General features: G+C 33.9%; 3 protein-coding genes across 15 annotated transcripts in view; 1 reads left to right on the top strand and 2 right to left on the bottom strand.

Annotated features, from left to right (window-relative positions):
• Nucleotides 1–13,490, bottom strand: part of LOC125679190 (Bardet-Biedl syndrome 7 protein homolog) — a 26,887-nt gene extending 13,397 nt beyond the window's left edge. For 4 of the 5 annotated variants that reach the window (XM_048918197.2, XM_048918195.2, XM_056155366.1 and 1 more), the window contains exons 1-9: nucleotides 6,271–6,425; nucleotides 3,889–3,954; nucleotides 3,463–3,525; nucleotides 2,671–2,846; nucleotides 2,324–2,510; nucleotides 1,968–2,040; nucleotides 909–975; nucleotides 747–796; nucleotides 161–291 (exon numbers count right to left, since the gene is read on the bottom strand). In XM_048918197.2, coding sequence (XP_048774154.1) covers nucleotides 161–291; nucleotides 747–796; nucleotides 909–975; nucleotides 1,968–2,040; nucleotides 2,324–2,510; nucleotides 2,671–2,846; nucleotides 3,463–3,525; nucleotides 3,889–3,954; nucleotides 6,271–6,309 — 852 coding nt within the window. In that variant the 5' untranslated portion in view covers nucleotides 6,310–6,425. Of the gene's footprint in view, nucleotides 1–160; nucleotides 292–746; nucleotides 797–908; nucleotides 976–1,967; nucleotides 2,041–2,323; nucleotides 2,511–2,670; nucleotides 2,847–3,462; nucleotides 3,526–3,888; nucleotides 3,955–6,270; nucleotides 6,426–13,365 lie in introns of those variants that run through there. The other variant, XM_048918198.2, reaches the window with a different exon arrangement.
• LOC125679189 (mucin-2-like) lies at nucleotides 11,484–16,909 on the top strand. Of its 3 annotated transcripts, none has more exons than XM_048918193.2 (3): nucleotides 11,484–11,630; nucleotides 12,973–13,039; nucleotides 13,122–16,909. In XM_048918193.2, the coding sequence occupies exons 1-3, from the start codon at nucleotides 11,577–11,579 to the stop codon at nucleotides 15,695–15,697; spliced, it is 2,697 nt and encodes an 898-aa protein (XP_048774150.2). In that variant the 5' UTR covers nucleotides 11,484–11,576; the 3' UTR covers nucleotides 15,698–16,909. The 3 variants fall into 3 exon arrangements, with proteins under 3 accessions (XP_048774150.2, XP_048774151.2, XP_056011340.1); XM_048918194.2 differs by having other exon boundaries at nucleotides 11,553–11,755; XM_056155365.1 differs by lacking the exon at nucleotides 11,484–11,630 and adding an exon at nucleotides 11,764–12,834.
• LOC125679183 (neurobeachin-like) overlaps nucleotides 16,441–25,245 on the bottom strand; it is a 142,783-nt gene continuing 133,978 nt past the window's right edge. For all 7 annotated transcript variants that reach the window (XM_048918175.2, XM_048918173.2, XM_056155364.1 and 4 more), the window contains 5 exons: nucleotides 22,426–22,593; nucleotides 22,015–22,119; nucleotides 18,986–19,182; nucleotides 18,347–18,498; nucleotides 16,441–17,551 (listed from right to left, as the gene is read on the bottom strand). In XM_048918175.2, the coding sequence (XP_048774132.2) occupies nucleotides 17,461–17,551; nucleotides 18,347–18,498; nucleotides 18,986–19,182; nucleotides 22,015–22,119; nucleotides 22,426–22,593 (713 nt within the window). In that variant the 3' untranslated portion in view covers nucleotides 16,441–17,460. The remainder of the gene's footprint in view (nucleotides 17,552–18,346; nucleotides 18,499–18,985; nucleotides 19,183–22,014; nucleotides 22,120–22,425; nucleotides 22,594–25,245) is intronic.

A 25,245-nucleotide genomic window follows, 5' to 3' on the forward strand; every position in this document is an offset into this window, starting at 1 on the left:
TACGTCATGACGTACTTTTATATTGTGACGTCATACAGTGTGAAGTTACTGAGGTACATTTTATGATGTTTGCTTTAACTTTACTCGGGACACCTTAACCCTGCTGTGTATGAAGAAAATAATTACACACATCGATAATAAATAGGTTTGTTATACTTACATGTTTAAATCTAAATATGGGTTCATCAGATTCATCATAGCTGTAGATTTCCACCAGTCCGTCATCTCTCCCAACAATTAGGTCAAGGACACCATCTGCTGTGATGTCATAACTGTCAAGGGCTAAAACTCCTATTAATGAAACAAGATGTGTTTGTGAAACACTGATGCCCCTGGATTGCAACACAGTGGATCCAAGTCAAAGGTCAATGTTAAGGTCACAAGGTCAAAGATTTTGGTGTCAATGGAAAGGTCTTCCCACAAGAAATACAAATATGAAAGTTCTACCTCTTATGGTGTAAAAGATATGACCAGGTAAAAGTTTTTTGCCACAGACAAACAGAAAGATGGACAGGCCAAAAACTATATGCCCCCGAATCAAAAAATATTGTAAAAATTATTCCTGGTGCGGATGAATTAAAATAACTACCAACAGCAGACAGAGAACAAATCATTAAGAATGACAATCCTCAAATGATGAAATATGAACCCCTTATAACTGAATCTATGGTCAATTTAAACATCACCATACAATACGTCTCCTCTTACATTTATCATATGACAAAAACCAGCACTCTCATACTTACCTCCACTGCGTTTTTCATTTGGTAATTCCCAACGATGTGAGGGGGCCATTCTAAAATCAACAAATTGTTTCCTTTTAAATATCATAACCTATTTTTAGCAAAGTAGTAAACTTAACTGAAAAATATTTAAATACAACAGCTGTCAAACGATGTACTGCGCACCTTCCAATCTGAACAAGACCGACTCTCCCATCCGATGTCCCATACAAAATCTCATCGCCTTCATCCCCTGGTAAATTGTAACACAAGTTTGAGCAAAATCCGAAGTGTAATGGCAACAAATACAATGACTACATGGATGTCATTACTGTCATATAGCCACCGCACTCATGTTGTCATTATATTTTTATCATCATTACACTCATGTTGTCATTATATTTTTATCATCATTACACTCATGTTGTCATTATATTTTTATCATCATTACACTCATGTTGTCATTATATTTTTATCATCATTACACTCATGTTGTCATTATATTTTTATTATTGTTACACTTTTATTATTGTTACACTTTTATTATTGTTACACTTTTATTATCATTACACTAATCTTGTCATTACACTTTTATTATTCTTACACTTTTATTATTCTTACACTTTTATTATCATTACACTAATCTTGTCATTACACTTTTATTATTCTTACACTTTTATTATCATTACACTAATCTTGTCATTACACTTTTATTATTCTTACACTTTTATTATCATTACACTTATGTTGTCACCACACTCATGATCTCACATAGGTGTAATGACAACAGGTGTGGATGAGAAACAAGCATAATGACAACATTAATCAATAACAAAACAAAAACAGGTGTAATATACACATAAATGTAATCATAAGTGTAACAATATGAGTGTAATTATAACATGAGTGTAGTGATAACAGAAATGTATAGTAAACTTTAATGTAATGACAATGTAAGTGTAATGATAAATGAGAGTAATGATAACAGTATTGCAATAACTACTAAAAGTATGAACTGCAGGATACCATATTGAAATTCAATGACAAAATTCAAATTCATTGCCTACACATATTAGTAGAAAAAGGATTCATTTACAAATTTTAAAGTTTAGGAATGTGATAATGTAGACTTAAATATAAATATTTCATTGCAAATGGTAGCTTACCTTTTTTTGTAATGACAGAGTAAAGATGATCTAACTGTATTTCAATGGTTTCACAGTTCACTAAATCACAGCTACTTACCTCCATCATTTCCATAGAGCTGCATCACTGCAGGGGGGCCAGGAACCTCCACTTCATAGAGTAGATCAGAGTCCTAAAATCAAATTTAGTCCACAAACATATAATACAGTCAATTACTTATCTTTGTTGGGTCAAAATGTTTGATTTTGATTCTCTTGTTTAAAAGGGATTCAAATCGGTGAGGGCGCCCATACTAGTAAAACAAAGGAAATAAACACCCTGGTGACCTCATGGTCAGTGACTGTACGCAAAGTACAGACAGCAGAGACAAAATTAGAATACTATAGGCTGGAAAGGTACACTGTCAATAAGGATGGGTAAAATAGTTCTCCTTGAGAGAGGGATATGTGACCCACCTGCAAGACCCTTAACACCCTGTCCTGACAAGCCAGCACTGGTGTGACCTCTGGTACTTTATTGGTCGGTATACATATGACATCACAAATACTGTCGGCAGACAGGAAGTGGTTGGCATCCTTACAATCGTGGTAATGATTGTATACAAAGTTACCACAAGTAAACAGCTCAGCTCCCTCAACGAACCTGTATATATATAATAGTATATTACAAAAAGCATGATAGCATTACCATAAATAAGTGAGAAGATGGATCATGGTTCCAGAATGAATTTATCAAAGCATGAAAATTAAAACTTTGCAATTAAATGAAATAGTTTACTCAAAATAATTATGCATTCATTTACATTGTCTGAATTGGTTCTGCCAGACTAGTGTCAAAGGTGAGGAAGTTCTTCCCCTTCTTAGTGAACCCTTTGATCTCTGACCCTGAAGCTGCGAAGATTCTTTCCCTTGTTCCTCCTACTGGTCCCGCTAACTCCACTCTAGTTATCTTCTTTTTGAGGGTGGCATTGAACACTGGCTAAAAATTGAAAATAAAACGTTGTTAACTTGTTCCACGTATGCATAGAAAAGGATATCCAACATGTTTTAGTTTCAAATCGGTGTTTAAAAACAACTACTCATGACTCGACCATTAAAAAAACCAGTCAGATGACCATTTCAAACATGGATACATATGTAAGAACATTGGTGTGCTTTACAAACTCGTGTAAAAGTTTATTTGGTGATTAATCTGGTGGCAAACCTGGACAACTATATTTTATTTTTCCTGACTCCATGCTTTTATTCTACTTACATCAAAGTGGTGTACATCTGCATGAGTTCCCAACATCATCAACACATGTATTTAGAATGTTATCTCACTAAATTTATTTTATAAATGATCTTTCCAGCATTTTTTTTTAAGGAAATGTTTTTAGGCATGTAATTTAGGGAAAGTTGACAACCTTTAAACTACTTCAGCTGCATTAGAAGAATGTGTTATGCTCAAGGGGGGGGGGGGGGGGGGGGGTGTTACAGATTATACAGCTTTAACTGCTTTATGTGGAATAATTAACTTAATTAACTGGAAGATCACAACAATTTTTAATTACTACATGCATATTATTTTGAGAGTCCCTTTATCGTCTTCTTACCACTGGTTCCCCTTTCTTCATTCCCAGACACTGGAGCTCTCCATTGTGGTCTCCCACAACAATCTAAACACATATTTCATTTAGCATCATTAAACAGTACATTGATAATAATCCATGATATCTTCACCATGACTCATACATCATTATTCCTTTATTACTTTTTAACAATGATACATTCAACTAAGATGTCCAGCACACATTACAACACTAAATCATGTCAAAATTAATTTCTGTCATTGCTGCCAATCATCATCTCACACCAGTGCTTTTTATTCACTCATTTTCTCCCTTTTACACCATAATCAGTGGCAACTATTGTATTATAATATCTTTCAGCAATCTTATAATGATCAAAATGCCCTAAACATTCTTTATCTTATTCAAAACAATGAACAGAAAAGTAATAGCAAAACAAGAAATAAATACCCTCTGTGGTTTGCCAGGCACCTGAGGAGGAAGGAGTCGTAATGATTTACTGGATGTGACACCCACCTATAATTAAAAACAAAACAAATACACATTCTTATTCGCCAGTTTCGAGATAAGAGCTCTTCTGTGTAGGAGGTGCATTTAGCGGAACTTTGAATGACAAAGTGGGACAGAGTGGACCTACAGTCAGTGAGGAAGATTGTATTAAAAGCGGCTTCTTTTTAAATATATAAATGTTGAAAATACAAAATACTATTGAAAGAAATATTTTACTAAAGTGGAAACATAAAAACATTATCATATTTGCAAGTAATAGTACTGGATATGATATGTACGAGCAACAAAATAATGTGATATAATAAGAATTCCATGTATTTAATTACTCCCTGAATACTTAACACTTACTTATTTTGTGTACCAGTCGACTTCAGGTGATGGAACTGCGTATAAAAAACTTACTGAGCAGATTCACGTATGCAATGATGAATATTTGTCCCACTCCCGCATGTAAACAAATTGTTTCACGCCTTATTATGTACGGAAATAACTCGGACGTATTTCGAAACCAACATATTGGTCTAATTTAAAGGGACTGGTTCACGATTTTTGATAAAAATATTTTTCATTTTTGAAGTTAAACATTAGAAATATAGCTCATTTAATGTTGACAGACAAAATTTTGACCTTCTGAATGCAAGAATAAATGTAATATTTTAGCCTTAAATATGTGTTATGTAAACAAAGACTCGAGTCTTTTTATGTAAACAAACAAACAAGTGAACTATTGATTTTGTAATATAATGCATCTTAATTTTGCATAGTCACAAATTTTAACTTTTAGATGACACATTTCACCCCAAAAATGCTTGAAATGTGAGAGATATGATAATACTTAGATCGATATCCATTTCTTTTGAAAAATTCGTAAGCAATAGCATACCGAAATCTTTGTTTACAAAACAAATAATAAACTCTCTAAAATGAGTTTCTGTGATGATGTATCACCTTAATTTTCATGTGAAATCTTTCAAACACATAAGACAGTAGATTTTGATCATTAAAAGTGAAAAACAAAATTTTGGGTAAAATCGTGAATCAGTCCCTTTTAAAGACACATAACCAGATATATTATCAATTAATGGATGATGATCCTGGCCCCACATGGCCATATACTATCAAAATTATTAGCTTTCATTTTGTTGCCAAAAATTCAATGCAATGAAACTTGTTCTATAGCATATATTTTCAGTAATAACACCAGTATCTAATTATTTCAAACACTTTTTACCTTAAAGCAGGCACATGCATAGATAGGTAATTTTAATTGGTGATTATAAATATATGGCACGCCAAATTCACAAAAATGAGCTAAACATAGTTTCACAGTTGATAAACTAGGTTTATCGACTGTAAACTATAGTTTACGGGCCGTAAACTATAGTTAATGATTCGTTAACTATAGTTTTCATCCGTAAAACTATATTTAACGGTTGTAAACTATACTTTACAAATGCTACTCCAAGTTTATCTTTAAATAAACATTAACAATAGATTTTGCTGATAAATACAGATTCACATAATTTGTAAACTATAATTTACATTCGTTAACTATAGTTCACAATTGTTAATCCTAGTTTCATAAATTGTGATACTATATTTATCAAATAAACTATGTTTAACATTCGTTAATTATAGTTTTTGATCGTAAACTATAGCTAACTGCCATTTTTACTCATAAACTATATTAAACAAAACTGTTTATCACTTTTTTGTGAATTTGGCACATTAAATGACTATAAACTATATCTGACAAAACTGTGTTTATCACTTTTTTGTGAATTCGGCACATTAAATGACTATAAACTATATCTTACAAACCGCAAACTATCATTTGCATTCATTAATAATAATTTAGACTTGTAAACCGTAGTTTACAATCGTGAAACCCTATTTATCAGATAAACTATGTTTTGCAATCGCTAATGATTGTTTTCATAGTTTAAGCTTGTGAAACATAGATTATCTGTTAACTATGGTTTACAGACGTGAAATATAAATTAAAGTCGTTAACTATAGTTTACGGTCCGTAAACTATAGTTTACAGTCGATAAACCTAGTTTATCAACTGTGAAACTATGTTTAGCTCATTTTTGTGAATTTGGCGTGCCATATAAATAGACATATATTTCTTTACACTAAAAGCGGTTATCTACTGTAGTTTTAATAGGTTTCTCTTGTTTTTGTACAAAATATATGTTTTCATTAGTCATTGATAGATTCCTATGCCATATGACGATTGAGAAATTTTGAGAGAGAAAGGATTGACATCACATTTACAGCTCATGCCCTTTGAAACTTGTATATGTACTTTGCGTTTACCTGGACGTAGTCCACCCGTGTAAGATTTAATTCCATCATTTTGAAGGCTTATTCTATATTGTTCAGACGTTCAATTTTCCCAAATGTTCTGCATTTTCCACTCAAGCTCGCGCTCAAGAATCCATTACAACCGGAAGTAATGATTGTATACATACTCCGCAGAGAATCACCTGGCTGAGCTTTGATTTTTAAAATATTGATGAAATATATAAACCTTCTAAAAATATTGATGTTTATAAAATTGAAAATGAAATACATTTCAACAGAAAAAGTTCTGAAAAATATTATTCCCTCGTGTGCAGCTGTGGCGTTCTTCGAATAAAGGGGCGGATCCGGGGATTTTGGAATTTTGATAGGTTAAATACCTAACCCCCCCCCAACCCCCCCCCCCCCCCCCCCCCCATCGTCGGTTACCCACGGGTGCTTCTACCGTGGTTTGCGACGATGCCTAACCCCCCCCCCCTCGAAAGAAAGAAAAAAAGACATGAACTATAACTCGGTTTGATTTGTCTGTACAGTTCCGTAATTTTTCCATGAGCAAAAACAGTGGGGAGAGAGAGAGAGAGAGAGAGAGAGAGAGAGAGAGAGAGAGAGAGAGAGAGAGAGAGAGAGAGAGAGAGAGAGAGAGAGAGAGAGAGAGAGAGAGAGAAAACAACCAAAAATAACCAACAAAAAAAAATAACCAACCAAACTACAACACATGCACACAGATATGTGAACTTCTGAGATATAGGCCTATTTATCACACTACTGACAGTAGTACTGTGCTTAGAGAAACAAATATTCAGTTGATCAATGTTGCATTCTCTTCCACAGAGTTATCGGTCCTTTCTCTCTCTTATACGTATAGATCTATATGCATAGACATTCATGGGTGATTTTGATAGATTTTCCGTAAAGACGGGAAGAGGTGGAATACTTGTAATTTGATTAATTAGTATATCAAGAAGCGCTATATAGAAAAGACTCAGTGTTTTCTTTTATAACAAACATTTCATTTGTTGTGTCTTTTAAAGTACCAGTTAATATGCATTCTGTTTTATTAATATTCACTTTAGATCCTGCATTTTTACAGAAAATTTTCAATTCTTTCAAAGCTTCTTTCATTTAATTCATTTTTTTTTTAAAGTGAGATCATCTGCATGATGAGCATGTTTTATTTCCTCACCAAATTGAGAGGTTTTTATTCCAAATACGTGTGTATTCTTTTTTGGTTTCATAACCATGCAGGATTTCAGCTACAAATAGGTATAATATTAAAGAAAATGGACATCCCTGTCGTATCCCTCGTTTCATGTTGCAGGTTTTAGATATCCAACCATTATTTTTTAACCTAAATATTGGGTTTGTATACAATATTCTAATCCATTTTCGAAAATTTTCCTTTAATTTGAATTTTGTTAATGTTTTGAACATGAAATTCCATTCGACAGAGTCAAAAGCTTTTTCAAAATCTACAAATAGCAAAATTCCTTTATCAGCTGATTCTTCGACGTCTTCTAAAGTGTCTAAAATTAGTCTAGCATTCTCTCCAATATATCGACCTTTGATATACGCCGACTGGTTTTTATTCATCAGATTATCTAAAACCTTTTGAAGTCTTTTTGCAAATATAAATGATATAATTTTATAATCAGTGTTTGTTAAACTTATTTGTCTATAGTTTTTCAAGTCTTTTGTATCTCCTTTTTTAAAGATTAGAGAAATTACAGCTAATCTCTGTGTATAGCTTAGTTGATTATTTTTATAGATATTTTTTTAGAGTCATAGAATAAATCTTTGATATAATTCCAGAAGCACTGGTAAAATTCATTTGTTAAGCCATTTAAACCAGGTGATTTATTTAGTTTTAAATTATTAATAGCTTCTGTGCATTCTTCAAGTGATGGAAATTCTTCACGTAATTGTATGTCATTATCACTCATTTCATTTTCTAGTTCAACAGATTGTAAGTAGTCATCAATTTCGTCATCCGATATATTTTGGGAAGAATATAAGTTTTCATAGAAATTGCACATAGCATACATTATGTCGCTAGTTTTTAAAATATCTTTGTTATCAATTTTTAAATCTTTTATAACACTTTGTTTTTGTCTACTTTTTTCTAAAGATAAAATAATGACGATGTAGAATGCCTCCTTAACACTTAAGATTATCGTCAATTATTATCCTGAGAAACAGGCATCTACCAGATGTAATTGTTGATAGCATTTTTATCACCCAATAAAAAGGCTGGGCCGGTCTCACAAAACTATCCTAAGGAAGTTAGCTCCTGAGCTTTTGAGTACAACTGCGCAGGATGCTACAACTATAAGTATTCACTGGTTCAATACTGATCCCATTGGTGCAAATATATTACACATCTATTGCTGAACCCTATCCAGTTGAAAATTTTGTGTCAATTCAAATTTTGAAAGGGTTTGACAGGGACTATATTTTGTGGCGGAAGGATTCACTAATCAAAAAGTTCTAATTCTGCATGGTATAACAGTTTCTGTTTCATCCAATTTATCGTCTATTTTTATACCCCTATACGTGTATTTCAGTTTTATAATTTATGATACAGGTAGTTGAGACTTGGAACTAGTTCAAATGTTGTAATTCATTAACTTGGTGGATATATTTTTCCAAACAGAACACCGATTCTTAAAAAAAAGTTTTAATTAATTTACTCGAAATTTTGTATAAAAATTCAGTATTTTCGTCAATAATTCAATTTTTTTTTATCTCCAACCCCCACTTTTTTTTAAAGATTCATTTTAAAGTGGAATATCAGACCTTGAAAATTATGTAATGTAACACAAAAGCAGTGTTGTGTACTTCTTTTTTAAATCATTTGAACTTACACTTTAATTTGTATTTACACTCGGTTTGTGTACTATTTGGTTTAAGAAATTGTGATACAAAAATGAAAACATTGAATGATATTTTTATAGAAACACTTTATCAAAGTCTGACACACATATATATATATATATATACATGTATATATATATTTGTTTTCTCCCCCATTCCTCTCCTCCGAAAATAAAACATTTGCTTAACTAATTTGAAATATAAAGAAAAATGATGTGTTTGTTACAAGTTAGCAACGCCGCACTTGTTTTATTCAACAAAATAATATACATGTACTGAATACAAACAAACAAAAAATTCCCATGTGAAAAAGCCAATAACTGAATGAAATGAAATTGTACGAAAACTAACCAAAAACGTGAAGAAATAGATTCACCCAACACTGCTTTTGTGTCTACAATCAATAAATGAACGGTATTCGAATACGTTTACTTGTGACCACATGGCGCTACGAAGTCCGTGTGCATGCACACAGACAAATCGGTGTCAAAAGATTTAAGATGTCTATGAAACAATGTCCAAACTTTTCAGTTGCTGAAATATCAGTATTGTTTGACGAGGTGGAGAAAAGAAAAGACATTTGTTAGTAAAACAAAACTACAGTTTCAATGTTATGAAGTAAACTTGGGGAGATGTCAACAGATTATGTCCGGTCGGGGGAAGAAATGAAGAAAAAGTGGACAAGGCTTGACAGAGAAAATGTAATTTCTTTCGTTTGATGTACGAATTAGACAGAAATCAATATCTACTTGGTGCAATAATGAATTACTTGTTCGGAATTACAAGGTTTTCATTCGAATACCTGTTTGTGTCACGTGGTTCTTTAGAAGGGAATGCATAGGTGTTAAATACCAGTTTAGGACGACACGGGCAGCTAAACACATGAGTTTAAAATTTTATGAAATGCGTTTTTAAGTAAAATTATTTAATCCAACTTTATGATATATGATATACAATGATGTATTTGTACATTTAATATGCCCAGTATTAAATAGTTGCAGCGTGTCGTTGCTAATTCCACACAGTGTGTTATTTAATAGTATTCTACTTTCGTTAGAAAGTAATGAATGGACTCAAAGGAGAAGTAGGAAAAAGTTAGCTGTGGGATATTCTAAACGAATACTGAGTTCATAATAAAGATTGCCTGTCGCGGTATACGAAGCTTATCAATGATGTCCACATCCTCCATATAGTCGAATAGATTGTTTCAGTCCCTCAAACCACGTTCCCTCCGGATAACCTACCTATATCTCTTAGCAAGGCATAGTTCGGTATATCTGGATGTCTTAAGATTTCTAACAATCTTAAGATATGACAGTTTTGTGAAACAGCTATGATGGATCTTATGACAAATTTTGGTCTTAAGACAGATCTTAGTTGTAAGATAGTTTTGTGAAACTGGCCTCTGGGCTACACTTTACGGCCACTTTTTTCCTGTAGAGCGGGGTCGTTATCACAACTTTTAAAATTATATTGCATATGGTTTGTAAATACCACAGATAGCGAGAAATATGTAGCATTACTACCGAGGCGGTTCCCTTTTGAGCTATAGGAAACCACAGTCCCGCATTGTAAAATTATCACGCCTTCACATCCTTGATATGCAAGAGGTTTTAAAAACCAACTTACAAACATGTATTCAGAAAATATAAACAAAGGTTATATACAATTATCTTATTTGATATAAAACCGTGTAAATTAATTGATACATTATCGTATATATCATGAATTTAGAATTCAATAGAGACGTATGTATCTAGAGCTCAACAAATCCGCGAGTGCGCGCGAGAGAGAATCTCTGAGATATCTATAACTCTATATCTTTGAATAAGTGAACAGGCTGATATTTAAAGAGGAAACAATATTACAATGCTAACAATTGATAAAATTGCAGCACTCTCCAATATATAAATTGTCAAAGAACTGGCCAAGGTAAAATGGATGTTATGAACTCTACATAAGAGTTTTACGTTCTATGATCTTGTTATGGCCTGCTTCAACCTCGTGAAATTAAACCATTAGCTAATTTAGACATACTAGTTGGCAACTTCCATCATCAAAACACTACAATGTAATAGAGCTATTGGCCTCCACAGAGCATATCTTCCCTCGCAGATTAAAGTAAAACTATTTTAACCAACTCTTTTGGTTCTTAAAAAAATCGTCTAATAGTAGTATATCACTTCCCAAACACACAAATGTATACATTCCCATGGGCTGTTTGTTTTTTCTTATCTTTTTATATAAATGTAATTCAATTCCAGTCCTCACCCACTTAGTATCCTTCATTCATGGGCGCCAAAGTGCCACGCCCCCATCTGTCAATCAAAAACGCAGCATCGTATTCGAATCATAGTAATGATAAAACTCAAGACAACTCCCAGAACACTTTAGAATATCTTAAAATTTAAAATAAACCTCCAGAATGTAGACCGTTGTTATATTCAGATATGAAGAGCATGAGATTGCATCCTTGGCGAATAATTACTCAACGAACGTGCAAGGTTGGTGATTAGAACGCGATATTACTGTGTATTTCCTAACTAGGCTGGTACATTTCCTCCCTTCTCCTATAATGAGTAGATAAAACTCGACATCACAATTTATCGAGGCTTGCTTCTCAAAACAGGTAATACCTTACAATACTTTTAAATGTCTATCAGAAATCGATTTAAAGAAAAACCCTCGAGTACTAAGTATTATGCTTATAGTGGTTGAAATTTTCTGAACTTTTTAGAAAACAATTGATTTTGAAATATAGAATTATATTAAAAATGCTTTTTTATAAAATTTTACGATATTCAAATATTTTTTCTCCTGTATAACTTCATTAAGAAAATATTATACTTCGATTATATTAAAGATAAGTTTTAATATGAATTCTTTTAATAAAATGTTATTTTTATCACCTTTTCGGCGGATTTCCTCTTCTTTTATTTTATAATTTACTAAATAGACCATGTATCAATAAAGTACAGTACATTTTTGTCGAATTATAACATAAGTTATGTGTTCTATTGAGAGTAAACATCCCTTGTCAGAAAATGGGCGGACCGTTTTTGTGTTAGGTGTCACCGAGTAGAACATTCACAGCGGTTTAGTCAAAGTCTGCTCCTCAGACTTCAGAAGTATTTACAAGTGATGACTGATGCAATTGAAAGAGAGAAAAATCGAGTTATTTATAGTTAAAATTTTAATTTTCTTTGTAATGTTTCTAAACTCTCCACCTTATCAGGTTTAACCTAACATGATTGATAATTAAAAATCTCCTGTAAGCTGATATCTGTATGGTAATGACGTTATCGCGGGCTCTGTCGCGTTATCTTTGGGGACACAGAGCAGAATGTTTGAGGAGGCTCTGGTATAAGGCGACAAAATAATACACTGTACTTCAATAATACTCAGTTCCAAATTTTCAAATTGCTCTGCACTTTATAAAGCTTCAGAAAAGATTTGGGAGGAGATTTGAAAAACAAACCCCCATTTGTTGTAAATGCTGTGTACTCTACAGAATTATTGATGTTGAAAAAAAAAGAAAGAAAAGTTATTACTCTTGTCAACATGATTTACGAAGTCCGCCAAAAGCCTTGGAGTCCAGAGCGCTGTTTTACCTCATATTCAGCTGCTATTGACTATTGAGTGAAGATCAATACATACAAAAGTAGATTAATCAGCCTTTTCTACATTACGGAGATAAATCTGCTAAAAGTAATGTTCTACACTTTAATGAGATTTTCCAATCTTATTGTTCTAAAAGGATCGAGTGTCCTTTAGGACGAAGCCCGATGGTTTCCGGAGTATCAACACTGGTGCCTGAAATTGACAGGTTCTTCTTGTTTCATTTAGGTTTGCATTACACAGATTATTGGTTCAGCCATGTGGTGGGGAGCGGCTGTTTACATCGTAATGTTAGGTAATTACAAACTGTATATATAATGTATTGATCAATTTGTTGACGCGGCATAACTTTGACTGGACGATGTTTTACTTATTAGGTTGTGTGCGCGGAGTTTCTGGTTCAAAGGACAACACAACCTTTTCAATTCCAACGCTTTCCCCGGGAAGTGCGACACCACTTGTGACAACTACATCACCCACGGTTGATTTTACCTCCATGCTCTCACCATCTAGAGACAATTCCTCCATTTCTTCACCCTCGAAGAAAACAGCTCCCTCTGGAACACTAAGCCCCGTATTAACGCCAGCTAATGTCACAAAGAGTGAAAGATTTTCATTTACCTTTGAAATGTCAGCGTCCGGTTACAACTCGTTATTAATCACGCTGACGCCGGACCGTCCCGTTTCCACCGAACAGTTGTCTTCCTCCGTCACCAGCGAAACATTTCTTACATCACGGCAATTCTCTTCAATACCAAGCTTCTCCACTCAAACCGCAATCGCTACATCCGATTTTTCAGAAAACCTCAAAACATCTGACTCTTACAGTACAACTATTTCCAAAGTCCCGTTAATCTCCAACAGTGATTTCACGTTAACAGAGAGCAGCTCTACCTCTAACAGTGATTTCAGATTAATGGAGAGTAGCTCAATCTCTAACAGTGATTTCAGCTTAATAGAGAGTAGTAGCTCAATCTCTAACAGCGATTTCAGATTAATGGAGAGTAGCTCAATCTCTAACAGTGATTTCAGCTTAATAGAGAGTAGTAGCTCAATCTCTAACAGCGATTTCAGATTAATGGAGAGTAGTTCAATCTCTAACAGCGATTTCGGATTAATGGAGGGTAGCTCAATCTCTAACAGCGATTTCAGATTAATGGAGAGTAGCTCGATCTCTAACAGCGATTTCACGTTAATAGAGAGCAGCTCTATCTCTAACAGTGAATTCAGCTTAATAGAGAGAAGCTCACATTACCAATCAGTGAGCGCAATAGAGACTACATCCGTTCGTACTCCGCCATTACCACCCGGTACCGATAACTCCATGACTATCAGCAGTTCTGCGTTACCTTCATCGGCCACCTCACGTGTCGCTACCTCTCCCACAGACAGCGAAAAGGTACCGTCGACACAATTCCCCATCACACATTCCAGTTCAGCCTCGTACCCTTCCACTGACTCATCAATTGCAACGTCGCTCTTCCCCTCCCACGTGTTCATCACTGCAGAAATGCAGACAGGAAGTGCGCTGCCATCGTTTGCTATATTTTCGTCAACACTCGCACCAATTAGCTTCCCCGCTTATCCCCCGTCATCACAGATTATCGGAGCTGTCACCGAATCACTATCAAGCCATTCACCAACAGTGAGCAGTGAAAGTTCCTCGGTCTTAGTTAATACACCGTTTACAACACACACAATCGTTTCTAACTCCGAAAGTGTTACGACACAAACTGTTGCTACACCCTTGTCCATACTCCCGACCTCCTCTGACCTCGTTGCTTCATCACCTTCGCCGCTTTCAACCGACCAGACTCACGTTTCTACTAGTGTCTTTACATCAACACGAGGATCCCAAATTTTTATCACATCCACGCCAGTAGAAGAAACTGCTATCCCAACTCAACTTTCATCAAGTATTCACCATTCATCTTCAGCAGCATTCCCTGGTCATTACACCGCCAGTGTTCCGATACATTCCACATCTTCCACTGTTGATAAGATCCTACCAGAATCAACGTCACTTTACATAGCAGACGTGACATCAAGTGTTGTTCATGACGTCATCAGTACCACAAGTCAATCCATAGCGACAACTCCAGCAAACGAAACTGACGCTGTGGACCTAGTTTTTGTAAACCACGAGTTTGAGATGATGTTTCAAGGAAATTGTGAACCTCTTGTAAACGACAAAATGCTGTTGAAGGCTTTCTGGAAGGAACTGCACGAAAAAATCATCAGAAACCTAGAGTATAAACACAATTCTGTAAAAGCTGGTGCCATCGCTTGCAATCCTTTACGAATTTCGTTTACAGTTTATCAGATACCCATGAAATACCTGAAATTGATTTCCAGCTCATTAAAAGAGCTAGTCGGAGCTGTAAATATAACCGTCAATGTATTTGGTAACATGGAACATTACCAAGCTGTAAAACTTAATATGGCGCCAACTGTGAATGCAGACGAGCCCAATGCAACAGGACTAGAGGAAATTGACCTCATCGTGATCATCGCCGCAGGTGCTTTCTGTTTCGTTCTGATTTCTGCTGGCCTCATCATATGTGTACGTGAATACTATACACGCAGAAGAACACGGACATTTGAACTGGCAAACTACCAAGGGGAAGATTTTACATTGACCAGAATCCCACGACCCGCAGTCAACTACACCGATAAAAACGTGGACACTCGCGCCAATGGTCATAGCAACGGTGATCCAAACGACACAGAAAGACTAATGGACAGTATACACCTAAGAGTCAATTCCAACGAAAATGGACTTATGGTGGGAATAACTGGGACACTGGAGCGGCAGAAGGCCGAGCTCGATTCCTCTCCGCCAACTTCAAATGCCGGTAGTGAGCACCTGCAGTTTCCACTTGTTCCCAAGGAGAGCGAATCACTACAGAGTCAGGATAACCCTATCTACTATATTGATGAACAGAATGATTAAGATCTACTGATGTATATAATAATTAGTGATCTTGTAAATTTCATCCGAAGAAAGAACAGTGAATTATAGCACAATTTGTCATCGAATGAAAACAAGTTCCAACAGAGAAATATTCTCTATTTTTCTTATACTGTGACTAACCAAACACTGTTCATGTTGTCAAAATACTTACAATAAGCATAATTCAATTATCATGGCATCATGTAAATTTTCTTACGCAAAATAATGCAGCATAGTAATGCCTCATTTAAGAAACACAATCTACCAATATTCTGACATTTTCTTATAACACGATTTTTCTGAATTTTTTTTATTGCATACTAGTATACATGTATTCAGTACAAATGATATCTAATATGTGCAGGCACATTTAAGCTTCCACCTCAGTCACACTAGCTTGATTTCTACATGTTACGACTCAGTTTCTTACACCCTGTGACAAGTCGATATTATACTAGCAGCAGAACTGTACATCTCCGGAGGGAACAGTGGGACAGACCAATCCATCACAACTACTCCATCCAAGACAGCTACAATTTTGCAACTAGTATAACTTGTGATGTAGGCATAGTGCAGAATGTTGGAAAATAAGCTAGAAAATGTAGAGGAAATCAAGACAGTTTGGTTTCGGCTGAACATCAACATATACATACTTTTAAAAATATTTTTACTTCAAATAAAAACACCACCCTATGATATTTTCTCTGTATGATTTCCACTGTGGGAAAAAAAATGAGAAAATCATCCATGTTGTACTTTATTGGCTAATATTCAACAAATTTCAATTCCCCTTACAAACAGTTCTATTAATTACAAATCGCAGCTCCCCTTACGAATCTAGTATAGTTCTATTTATAACATTGCAGTTCCTCTATTAATCCCGCATAATACACAATATAATCAAGCTGACAATGAAAGAAGAGTGACCAAATACACAACCGAACACGCCATGAGGGATGATAATGATATGTCTACAGGGTATCTCCTATCGCTCATCAATGTTCGTCACTTCAATAAATCTAGTCAAACAGAAATATTCACACCGCAAAAAAAACGTGTTTTTTAAAAAAAAAAATTCACTCTGATCAGTTAAACTGCTACATTAGAAGTTCTCGGATACAGATATTAAATACAGAAGCACTTGCAGGAAAACATTTATATGTATAATATTTGTGAATACAATGTATGGAAAATAAAATATGATAAATTACAGCAAACTGTCTCTTTTTGGTAACAAATATGCACTGCATTCAGTTTAGAACTGAAACTATTTCTAAACAATATTCTCCTCCAAGTGGAGAAAAACACTATATCACACAGTTTATCATCAATGGAATGTTCCTAAATATGTATTTGTGTGTGTGTGTGTGTGTTAGTATGTGTACGCACACACTGCAAGCATATTTCTAAAATTAAATTAAGTTTTAGTTTTTCACTGCATTTGTGAAAATATAGAAAATGTTGTTCATATTGAAATAAATATTTCTATAATCTATCACAGACTCTTTCTCACACATCACACCCAAAGTTCTACTTAATATCTTATGTTCTACTACGGTAAAAAAAAAAAATGTTTGAAACCACTTCAACTTTATGGACTATGAATCATAGTCAGCATTGCACAGATTAGATCTAGAATGAAGAAATTGCACTGCAACAGTTTCTAAAGAGAGAGACATAAAGCTAGTGTGTGTGTGTGTGTGTGTTATGGCAGCCTGCTGATATCACACTTCTGGAATGTAGAACGACTAGTCTCGGGAACGTTAGTACTTCTCCTGGTACTCGTGGTGCCACTTGTTAAAGTCAATGTTAAAGACCAGTAAACACCCCGTACCAAGTCCTGCCAGCAAGAACCTACAACACACAGAGATTAACACATTGCAGTAAGATGTGGTCATTACTAAATATGCAAATTTACATCTGCATTTGTACTAGAATTTTCAGATGCTGTAAATGCAGAATAAGACCAATCTTGAAACAAATTAGGTTGCATATCATTGATTTACTACAGTTATATTGAACTAGATATGTTGATATTACACAAATTCTCCCAACTGGTAGCTGAGTTAAAGAGAGTATGCAAATAAATTATTTTTTCCGTAGCTATTTAGTACATCCAAAAAACAAAAACAAAAATCCAGGGGGAAAAAAAAGAACAATATACCAAAAATTTTATGCACATCTGCAAAGTGAGAAAAAGAAAACTACATAGTGTAAAAATTTTCAAAGTCTATGGATCAAAACTTCAATAGCTGAAAATAGGTCACCAAAAACTCAGCTAAATATCTGTACGCATTATGGTTTATAACTTGAAATCTGATCGTTATGAAAGTTTCAAGTGCAAGGGTCAATTCAACCCAGTTGTGTAACTCTTCAAGATCTGTAATCATATCAAAACACTACCAGTTTGGAAGTCAAAGGGCCTTAATTCCAATGAAAGTAGTCAATCTGAATGAAACTAATATTTATCTGTAACTCACATACTACTACACAACAAATAAGTTAAATATCTGTAACTATAGCCAACCAAAATATGATTGTAGGATGGAGGGGTGGAAAGGAGCAACTCTGCATATCCAAGTAATTTTATGGCGGGGGTATAAAAAGATCAATGCTCTTTCCTGACGAATTAATCATTTATGCACTTACTTGTGGTCGTGGGTTAAGGCCAGTGATCGGATGCTGCTATCACATGGGGGATATGTATAGAGAAGGGTCAGGTCATGTGACCTCCAGACTTCTACAATCCCGGAGTTACCACCAAGCATCATGTACTGCCCATCCCGACTCAGTATCATGGTCTGAAAAAGTACAATCACATTAAAAATTTGCATACCAGGGCCTAAATTAAAATAGTTTTTATTTCACTTTAAGACCCATCATTTTGACTTTGAATAAGAATGTAAGAGATGACATAAATTTTACTTGAATTTTAAACATCTCTTTATTAATGAAACATATTCTTTCAGTGAGAAAATCCTGGAGAAGTTTAAAAACTCTTGTAAGAAATAGAAATACAAATTTATGCAGAGTATCATTTTGGGGTTGGTTTTACAGGAGGGAACAAAGAAAATTTAAAATTCCGGTCCAGAATTCTTCACTGTAATTCCTTACTAGATAAGCTGATACCCATTTACATCTGGGTGGACTGAGATAATGCAGAGAAAGTGCCTTGCCCAAAGGTAAAACGAGAAGCATCAAGTGACCATTGGGTTTCGAACCAGTGACCACTTCGTTCCTAGTTAAATGACCACTAAGTCAAGCACTTTGACACACAGCGAATCTTACATGTATTACATCCCTGTGGTTGACATTCTGTAGAAGGCGTCCATTGATGCTGAAGTTGCATATGTGTCCCTGATCAAACTTGACCAGTACAAACCCCTCCCTGGACAGGATGATCAGCTCTGGGGACAGGCATCCTTTGGGTGGGTCCAGGGATCGCAGAAGGTCCCCATTCAAGGAGTGGACCAAACAAGCTCCATCTAAATAGATACATTCTAAATTAATTTATGAAAATGAAAGAAAGCAAAAGTGAGCAAGCTCACATATCCCAAGCTCCAACATTGCTTGACAATGCCTCACATAATGAATGGTAATGCTATGCATTACTACAAGAACAGGACACACGGACTTAAAATTCTAAGTTTAAAAGGGGCATAACTTCCAGAAAAATTATTGAATCAGAATTTCCTGACAATATGCACATCTACAGTGTGTCCTTATTAACGATAAAGTTTCACGAAATTCTGTTGAGCGGTCTCAGAGGAGTTGCACTGACAAGAACTGGACAGATGGGCTCAAAATTCTAAGGGACTGACAGACTGACTGGTCAAAAACATTATACCCTCCGCAACTTTGTTGCGTGAAATTTAATTAGATGGTCCTGGTGCTCTACAATAATCTGTGGCATCTCACTCTTGCAGATCTCCATACTTTGTTACAGTAGATCCACACTTAACCAGTCAGGAAGACTCCATCACAATTTGTATCTACATTACATACATCTGCATGCATATCATACTGTAACATGATATTTCTATATATCATACTGTAACATGATATTTCTATATATCATACTGTAACATATTTCTATATATCATACTGTAACATGATATTTCTATATATCATACTGTAACATGATATTTCTATATATCATACAGTAACATGATATTTCTATATATCATACTGTAACATGATATTTCTATATATCATACTGTAACATGATATTTCTATATATCATACTGTAACATATTTCTATATATCATACTGTAACATGATATTTCTATATATCATACTGTAACATATTTCTATATATCATACTGTAACATGATATTTCTATATATCATACTGTAACATGATATTTCTATATATCATACTGTAACATGATATTTCTATATATCATACTGTAACATATTTCTATATATCATACTGTAACATGATATTTCTATATATCATACTGTAACATATTTCTATATATCATACTGTAACATGATATTTCTATATATCATACTGTAACATGATATTTCTATATATCATACTGTAACATATTTCTATATATCATAATGTAGCATGATATTTCTATATATCATACTGTAACATATTTCTATATATCATACTGTAACATATTTCTATATATCATACTGTAACATGATATTTCTATATATCATACTGTAACATGATATTTCTATATATCATACTGTAACATGATATTTCTATATATCATACTGTAACATGATATTTCTATATATCATACAGTAACATGATATTTCTATATATCATACTGTAACATGATATTTCTATATATCATACTGTAACATGATATTTCTATATATCATACTGTAACATGATATTTCTATATATCATAATGTAACATGATATTTCTATATATCATACTGTAACATATTTCTATATATCATACTGTAACATGATATTTCTATATATCATACTGTAACATATTTCTATATATCATAATGTAGCATGATATTTCTATATATCATACTGTAACATATTTCTATATATCATACTGTAACATATTTCTATATATCATACTGTAACATGATATTTCTATATATCATACTGTAACATGATATTTCTATATATCATACTGTAACATATTTCTATATATCATACTGTAACATGATATTTCTATATATCATACTGTAACATATTTCTATATATTATACTGTAACATGATATTTCTATATATCATACTGTAACATGATATTTCTATATATCATAATGTAACATGATATTTCTATATATCATACTGTAACATATTTCTATATATCATACTGCAACATGATATTTCTATATATCATACTGTAACATGATATTTCTATATATCATATTGTAACATGATATTTCTATATATCATACTGTAACATGATATTTCTATATATCATACTGTAACATATTTCTATATATCATAATGTAGCATGATATTTCTAATGTGGTCCCATACTGGGCTAATAATAACAGTCATTAAATTTGAATTCATTTATATTTCATTCATGTAAAGGTCAAAGACAATTAATTCTAGGTTGTTTAGTTCTTCATTGCAATGATAAATCTTGCTATAAAATGTCCAAAGCATACAAAATGTGCATTAATGTTCACTAAAGACTATGAAGTCAAAAGAGTTCTTCACAGCGGATAATTTAGTTTAATCAATTTTCATGGGCATTAATTTTCATGGATTTATAAAAAAAATAAAAATAAAAAAACAACAAAAAGCAACAAATTTCATGAATTCTGAGGAATGCTACTGTACTGTATCTTTATTTATAAGCAATATTGTATTTCGTTAAACACTTGATTTCCTGGTTTTGAACAACCAAGAAAAATATATGTATTCATTGTAAAATAATGAAACTACAGCTTCATGAGACCAGCTGAAGTTTTATGTTTGGTAGGCCTAAACATTTTCCACCTTCATCTGATTCAATTTTGTATCGATAGAAAATATTTGCCCCTGTGCTATTATGGCTAGATGCATTGATTTCAACCCATTTAAAATTTGACCCAAACCCTTAAAACACTGAATTAGAGCAAGGAATTAATTCAAAATTCACCAGTATTTGAATTCACCTATTCGAGACGAAAATGAACGGGATAAAAATTAAGCAGGGGCTGAAATTTTCCAGGAATATAACATAATTCATATGACTTGTAATCTTTACACAGTTACTGCCCCTGTCATATCTAATGCTAAGTAGATCTTTTTTTTTTTTACCTCTGGATCCACTCAGTGACAGGCCCTACACAGTTACTGCCCATGTAATATCTTATGCCTGATTGTGTGTAGATTATTTTACCTCTGGATCCACTTAGTACTAGGCCCAGTTCTGCCAGAACAGCAACACAGATCACTTCAGAATCGTGTCCAGTCAAAGTGGCCTTGGGGGTCGGGAACTCCAAACCTGTAACATATTATAGGTTGTATGTCACATGAAAACTAATCAGAATTTAACAAATTATACATTCTAATACCTTGTCTGCATTGAAAATCTGATAGGGCTTTATCATATCCGATATGACATTTGCTATTACTTTGATAGGGCATTATTGTATCCAATATGACATTTGCTATTTTGATAAGGCTTGATCATATCCGATATGACATTTGCTATTCTGGTAGGGTTTTATCATGTCCCGATACGACATTTGTTATTCTGATGGACTTTATCATATCTGATACAACACTTATTATTCTGTTGTTGACTTACTTCCATTGTCCCCTATGATGGCCTGATTGCGAGAAGTAAACATCCACACCATTGCTGTACAGTCTTTAGATCCGGTGACAATGTAGCAGTCCTGATTTAAGTTACACTCAGACCGTGTGATGCATGTCACCACATCAAAGTGCCCATACACCACTTGGAGGATCTTTCCTAAAACACAAGATCCTCTATGAAAATATGAACTAAAGAAATTTTCCAACAACAGAATCTGTACATGCTATAAATAGAAACAAGCAGGAAAAGAACTGACCAACTACATGTTTAACTTTCCTACGGCTTATCAAACATTGTACACTGTAAACTTCTTACAACTACATATATAACTTTCCTACTGCTTTTTGCAATGTTCATAATGTTGAGAAAAATACCAAAATAATGGGTTTGAAGATTCGTAGGATAGTGATTTACCACTGCCAGTTTTAGTCTCAATAAAAACATCTTTCCCTTCTCTAATACATGATATTGACAGCTTATGGTTCTCAGTCAGATGGTCTATTTGATGTTTTTCACTTATCTTTTTTTTCAACAGGGCCATTTTTTACTTTCTGTTTATGCTCTAACCAAACTTTCATTTAAAATAAGAAATCTCCTTGGCTGATTTAATTTTGGCGTATTGCGTCATCCTCCATCTCAAGCCCATCATTTGAATGGTGATTGATGTCAAGGGTTAGTGAGAGGTAACAAATCAATAACCCTTGAGTCAAGGGTTGGGGTAATTGAAAAAGTAATTGTAATTAATTGCAATTAATTACATTTTTTTAAGTAATTGGATGTAATTTGTAATTGAAGATTTTTTAATTACAAGTAATTTAAATTAATTACCTAAGGAAAACACCCTGTAATTTAATTACATTTTAAATTACTTTCAATTACAATTACTTTCAATTACAATTACTTTCAATTACAAATCCAGGACCATGAGATTTGTTTTAGCATGATATTATTGCAATATTGCTTAAGTCTATTTGATACTTGAGTAAATTTTTTATTATGCTATTTAAATCAAAATACTCTCCCCTCTCTCTCTCTTTCTCAGCAGTTTGTCTTTATATAAGCTGATCAAACTCGCTGTACTTTAGTAGGTGAATTCAAGCTTAATCTGTACAAATCTCACAGACCAGTATACATTGTGGTTTGCAAAAAAACTCTCTCTCTCTCTCTGTTTTCTGTTTCTTTCTTTCAAAAGGGCAGTGGGTGGGTTTTTAAGCTTTGACAAAATTGAACAGGTGAATTCAAGGCACCTGTATTGTTCTCAGAGTCCCAGGTAATACATGTATAACTGCTATAAAAACAATTCACATAATTGGCGAAGGCATATCATTCTTGAATGTTTCTGAATAAGGAAGGTGTCTAGTAGACCTCCAGTATTCTGATATTTTAAAATCCCAGTGTTGTGGGCAAAGTTTTTTGGCCTGACAGATGCTGTTTAAATGATAGCACCTTTGAGAAACTGATGATGATCAAATATAATAGCCGAATGAAACAATAATAAGCGATAAATTTGTAAATGTGTTATCATTCATAAAATTTGAAAAAGTAATTTGTAATTTAATTAGTTACTTTTGTAAATTACTTGTAATTTAATTAATTACATTTCAATGTAATTGACCCCAACCCTGCCCTTGACGTTTGAAGGTGACATCTACATCTATTTACTGTTAATGGGTGTAAATTGTTATCCAAGACTCTGGCAATGAAAAATATGGTAAACCCTAAGAACTGGAGGCAGTCCAGTTTTTTGTTATCTAAATGGACCATTTTTTTCTGCATACCACTTATGGCCTGGAGAGTAACATTTATCATTAACCTAGATATTCTATCTGGCAAACTACATTCTAACTGGAATTATCCACTACATTTGTAGGTGCATGTTTAAATGTAAATGCTCAAAGATTTGGTGTAGGTGTCAATCAATAGTCTCCTAGTCATGGTTTGAACTCTCGAGAGATTTTACACTAATTGATGATGCTTTCATATTAAACAAATTGTGACCTTGTGACTCTTAGGGCTATTCCAGCAAAAAAAATATGGGGGGGGGGGGCACTTTAATTTTAAGACAACCACCCATACAATTAAATTTTCCTCTGCTACCACCACCCATACAATTGGATTCTCCCCTGCCACCACCACCCATACAATTCAATACTTTTATTTAACGGAACAAATGGATCAACCATATGATATTTTAGAACTTAATTCTAGTTTATATTTTTAACAAGAGGCCCAGGGGCCTTATAGGTCACCTGAGTATCATGTAACAACCTTCCAATGTTTGAATTAGGTTTGTGTTTAAATATAAGAATTTTACTTTTGGATGGAAGAAACATTGAATAGCTATGTGGTCATAAAGTACATGTGTCATTTTTATGTTCAATCAATAATCCTTTTTAAAAAACCTAGGTCTGAGACATCATAAAGAAAAGGGTTATTTACTCCTTAGATAAAACCAATATAAGAAGATTTTCAAAGAATTTCTACATTTTCACTATATGACCAATAGAGCCCCACCCTAACACAAGAACCCCTGCCCCAGGGGCCATGAATTTCACAATTTTGGTAGAGGGCTCAACGCTCATTATAATTATGCCCACAGCTTGATGTCCAGGAGTAAAGAAGAAGATTTTTTAAAATTACACTCATTTTGATGGTTTTTGCCCCACCCCTCAGGCCCCAGGGACCACGAATTTCACAATTTTTTTTCCCCTCCACCCACAGATGCTATATGCCAAAATTGGTTGAAATTGGTTCAGGGGTTTCAGAGAAGAAGCTGAAAATGTTCAAATGTTAACGCACGACACCGGA

This window comes from Ostrea edulis, chromosome 2 (genome assembly GCF_947568905.1).
Source record: "Ostrea edulis chromosome 2, xbOstEdul1.1, whole genome shotgun sequence".
NCBI classification, from domain to species: domain Eukaryota; kingdom Metazoa; phylum Mollusca; class Bivalvia; order Ostreida; family Ostreidae; genus Ostrea; species Ostrea edulis.

Coding starts and splice junctions, on each gene's coding strand:
- LOC125679189 (XM_048918193.2), top strand. CDS start 11,577: ATGAAGAGCATGAGATTGCATCCTTGGCGAATAATTACTCAACGAACG. Junction 11,631..12,972: donor TTACTCAACGAACGTGCAAG/GTTGGTGATTAG, acceptor TGTTTCATTTAG/GTTTGCATTACACAGATTAT. Junction 13,040..13,121: donor TGTTTACATCGTAATGTTAG/GTAATTACAAAC, acceptor TTTACTTATTAG/GTTGTGTGCGCGGAGTTTCT.